Raw genomic sequence first — 2,606 nt, 5'->3', positions numbered from 1 at the left:
GACGCGGAGCACATCCACATCCAATATGGATACGCTAGGGACATTTGGCATCTATGCTTGTCGGAGCTCACTCTCAACGTTAGAAGGCCGAAGGCAGATGATATGCTCCTTGATTGGTGGCTCCAAGCTAGGGCTACCTTCCATGGAGCGCTCAGAAGAGGATTCGATACTTTTGCCACTGCGGTTGCTTAGTCATTTTGGAAACAGAGGAATGCTAGAGTCTTCAATCGCCCGGAGCAAATCAAGTCGGCAATTCACTTGCACAAGCACATCATGAAGGAGATTAAGGAGTGAAAAGAGGCAGGGCTAGGTGTGGGTGTTCTCAACCGTTTTGTGAGAGAGTAGGTTTATGTTAGAGGTGTTGGTATTGAGTTGTAAGCTTACGGCGATGTTCGCATCTCCGGCAAGCTCTTATAATTATGCTTTCTATCTTCTATAAAAGTATGGTACCCCCTTGGCGTACTCTTGAGAAAAAATGCCGGACAGTGTGTGCGGGGAAGTAGCATGACGCGGAGTCGTCCACGCTGGCTGAGAACGGGTCCACGCGACCTTGTGGGTCCGGTTGTTGGAGCTGGTAGTCTTCGATGGGCCCCCACAGGCCCAGGTCCTTTTCCAAATCTTCCAACCACCACTCCTTTCCGTCGTCGTCTTCGTTGGCCGTTGCGGCGCTCGCCTCTGTTCCGTTGCCCTGGCACAGCGCCGCATTGCTCCACGGCGCCTGCGCCGTTTCTGCGCACGCGCCGACGCCGCCTTCGCCGTCCATGATGCTCCACAGCTCGGGCATGATGTCGATCTCAGGCAGATCGAGCAGCACTTGGTCGTCCACCACGCAGGGCGGGGACGCGGACGAGCACGGCGAGGTCGACGCCGACGAGATGGCCGGGAAGTGCGTGTCGGGGACGGCGTTCAGCAGCATGTCAAGGTCGAAGCCGAGGTCCAGCATGGGGATTTCGATCTTGTCCATCTCAAATTCCAACTCCTTGATGGTGTTGCTCTGCTCGCCAGACTCGCCGCTGGAGCAGTTGGTTGTCGTCGTAGTGGTGGTGGTGGAAGAGGATGGAGACGGAGAAGGCACCGGCACGTCCACGCAGGTGGTTTTCTTCTTGCTCTTGGCCCCGCCCTTCTTCTGCTCCCCGGCGCTCGCGGCCACCCGCTTTTTGAGGTGCGTGTTCCAGACGTTCTTGATCTCGTTGTCGGTCCTCCCCGGCAGGCACGCCGCGATCTTGGACCATCTGGACACAATTCCGACAGCAATCGTTAGGCCACTGCAATTGACCACACACGTACTCCGATGGAGCTTTCTTCAGGGTGCTGCTAGAGGCAAGTGATGAACGTACTTGTTGCCGAGCATGTTGTGCAGCTTGATGAGGGTCTCCTCCTCCTCGACGGTGAAGTTGCCGCGCTTGAGGTCGGGACGGAGGTAGTTGATCCACCGGAGCCGGCAGCTCTTGCCGCACCGGAGCAAACCTGTCGAACCAAAGCACGACACATCAGTCGAGTTCTCTTAAACAAAATTGGCATGAACATGGACAGCTCAAGCGTGTTTACTGTTCGATTGATCGGTGGGCGGGCATTACCTGCTTGCTTGGGCAGGGCACGCCAGTTGGCGTGGCCGTACTGCTGAATGTAGGCGATGAGGCGCATGTCCTCCTCCGGCGTCCAGGAGCCCCTGTTGAGCCCCACCTTGGCGCAGCACGGTGCCCGGCCTTTCCCCATCGGCCCCTCCCTCCCACCGCTTCAAATAGCTAGCTAGCTAGCTCGAATGGTCGCCGGCCGATGGCCTGTCTCCGCGCTGTTGCTGTTGCTGTTGCTCTCTCTTGTACCGGAGGTGTGCAAGATGCAACCGGGACACTGGCAGGTATATATACACGCGGGCGTGGGCGGGGTGAACCTTTCGCTGATGCGCGTCCCCTGACCCTGCGACAGGTGACACCCAGCCAGCCACGGCTTGGTCCGTGTGTTCATATGTCTGCCCCTGTCCCTGTCCCCACCGCGCGGACTCCGCTCACCAAACCCGGCCCCACTTGTCACCACTACACTTGGCTATGCTACACTATACACCTGAGTCCATCCGTCCCGATCGATCCATCGATCCCCGGCGAGAAGGTGGCGGATCGCCTTGCGTGTGTCTGCGAGCCTGTCGGGTCAATTCATTTCCGGGTCACCTCATCTCCTCGGCCGCGAGCGAGCGTGCCGACGTTGCGCCGGCGTTGTCCTCGGCGCCATCTAGGTGGGGTTCCCTTCTCTTCTTTCGTGCCTAGTTGGGTGTCCGGCTGGGACCGGCGGGATCGCGTGGTTACCCCACGACCGGACGTGTGTCGCCGTTCCGCCCCGGCGACACTGCGGCATCCGGCAGACCGCGGATTACGATCTGGCCATGGCGAAATACACACACAAAAAAAAAAGTAGGTTAACCGGGACAGGGATGTGCCATGGAACAGAACGGATCTCTCCTCCTTTGCATGATTCGTCCAAATCAGTTTTAAATGGCGGGGAACAGTTAGCTAATAAAGCGGCTTTGCTTCGAACCAAATTTATCGCGAGATTGGGGAACAGTACGCCCAGCACTGTTGGGAGGCTCCGATAGGTGAATCAGCAGAGCTTTA

At 57.8% G+C, this 2,606-nt stretch overlaps 1 protein-coding gene across 1 annotated transcript; it reads right to left on the bottom strand.

Annotated features, from left to right (window-relative positions):
* Positions 1 to 215: 215 nt before the first annotated feature.
* On the bottom strand, positions 216 to 1,820 carry LOC123041987 (myb-related protein Zm1). The gene is made up of 3 exons (XM_044464523.1): positions 1,578 to 1,820; positions 1,338 to 1,467; positions 216 to 1,232 (listed from the first exon to the last, which is right to left on the bottom strand). The coding sequence occupies exons 1-3, from the start codon at positions 1,714 to 1,716 to the stop codon at positions 434 to 436; spliced, it is 1,068 nt and encodes a 355-aa protein (XP_044320458.1). The 5' UTR covers positions 1,717 to 1,820; the 3' UTR covers positions 216 to 433.
* Positions 1,821 to 2,606: the final 786 nt, after the last annotated feature.

Source organism: Triticum aestivum, chromosome 2B (genome assembly GCF_018294505.1).
Source record: "Triticum aestivum cultivar Chinese Spring chromosome 2B, IWGSC CS RefSeq v2.1, whole genome shotgun sequence".
Lineage (NCBI taxonomy): Eukaryota > Viridiplantae > Streptophyta > Magnoliopsida > Poales > Poaceae > Triticum > Triticum aestivum.
The sequence above is the reverse complement of the archived record's forward strand: the minus strand, read 5'-3'. Positions and strand labels throughout refer to the sequence as shown.

Excerpts from the sequence above, each read along its gene's own strand:
- LOC123041987 (XM_044464523.1), bottom strand. The coding sequence starts at position 1,716 with ATGGGGAAAGGCCGGGCACCGTGCTGCGCCAAGGTGGGGCTCAACAGG. Across the intron at positions 1,468-1,577 it reads TGCCCTGCCCAAGCAAGCAG|GTTTGCTCCGGTGCGGCAAG; the intron begins GTAATGCCCGCC and ends TTGGTTCGACAG. Across the intron at positions 1,233-1,337 it reads CACAACATGCTCGGCAACAA|ATGGTCCAAGATCGCGGCGT; the intron begins GTACGTTCATCA and ends AATTGTGTCCAG.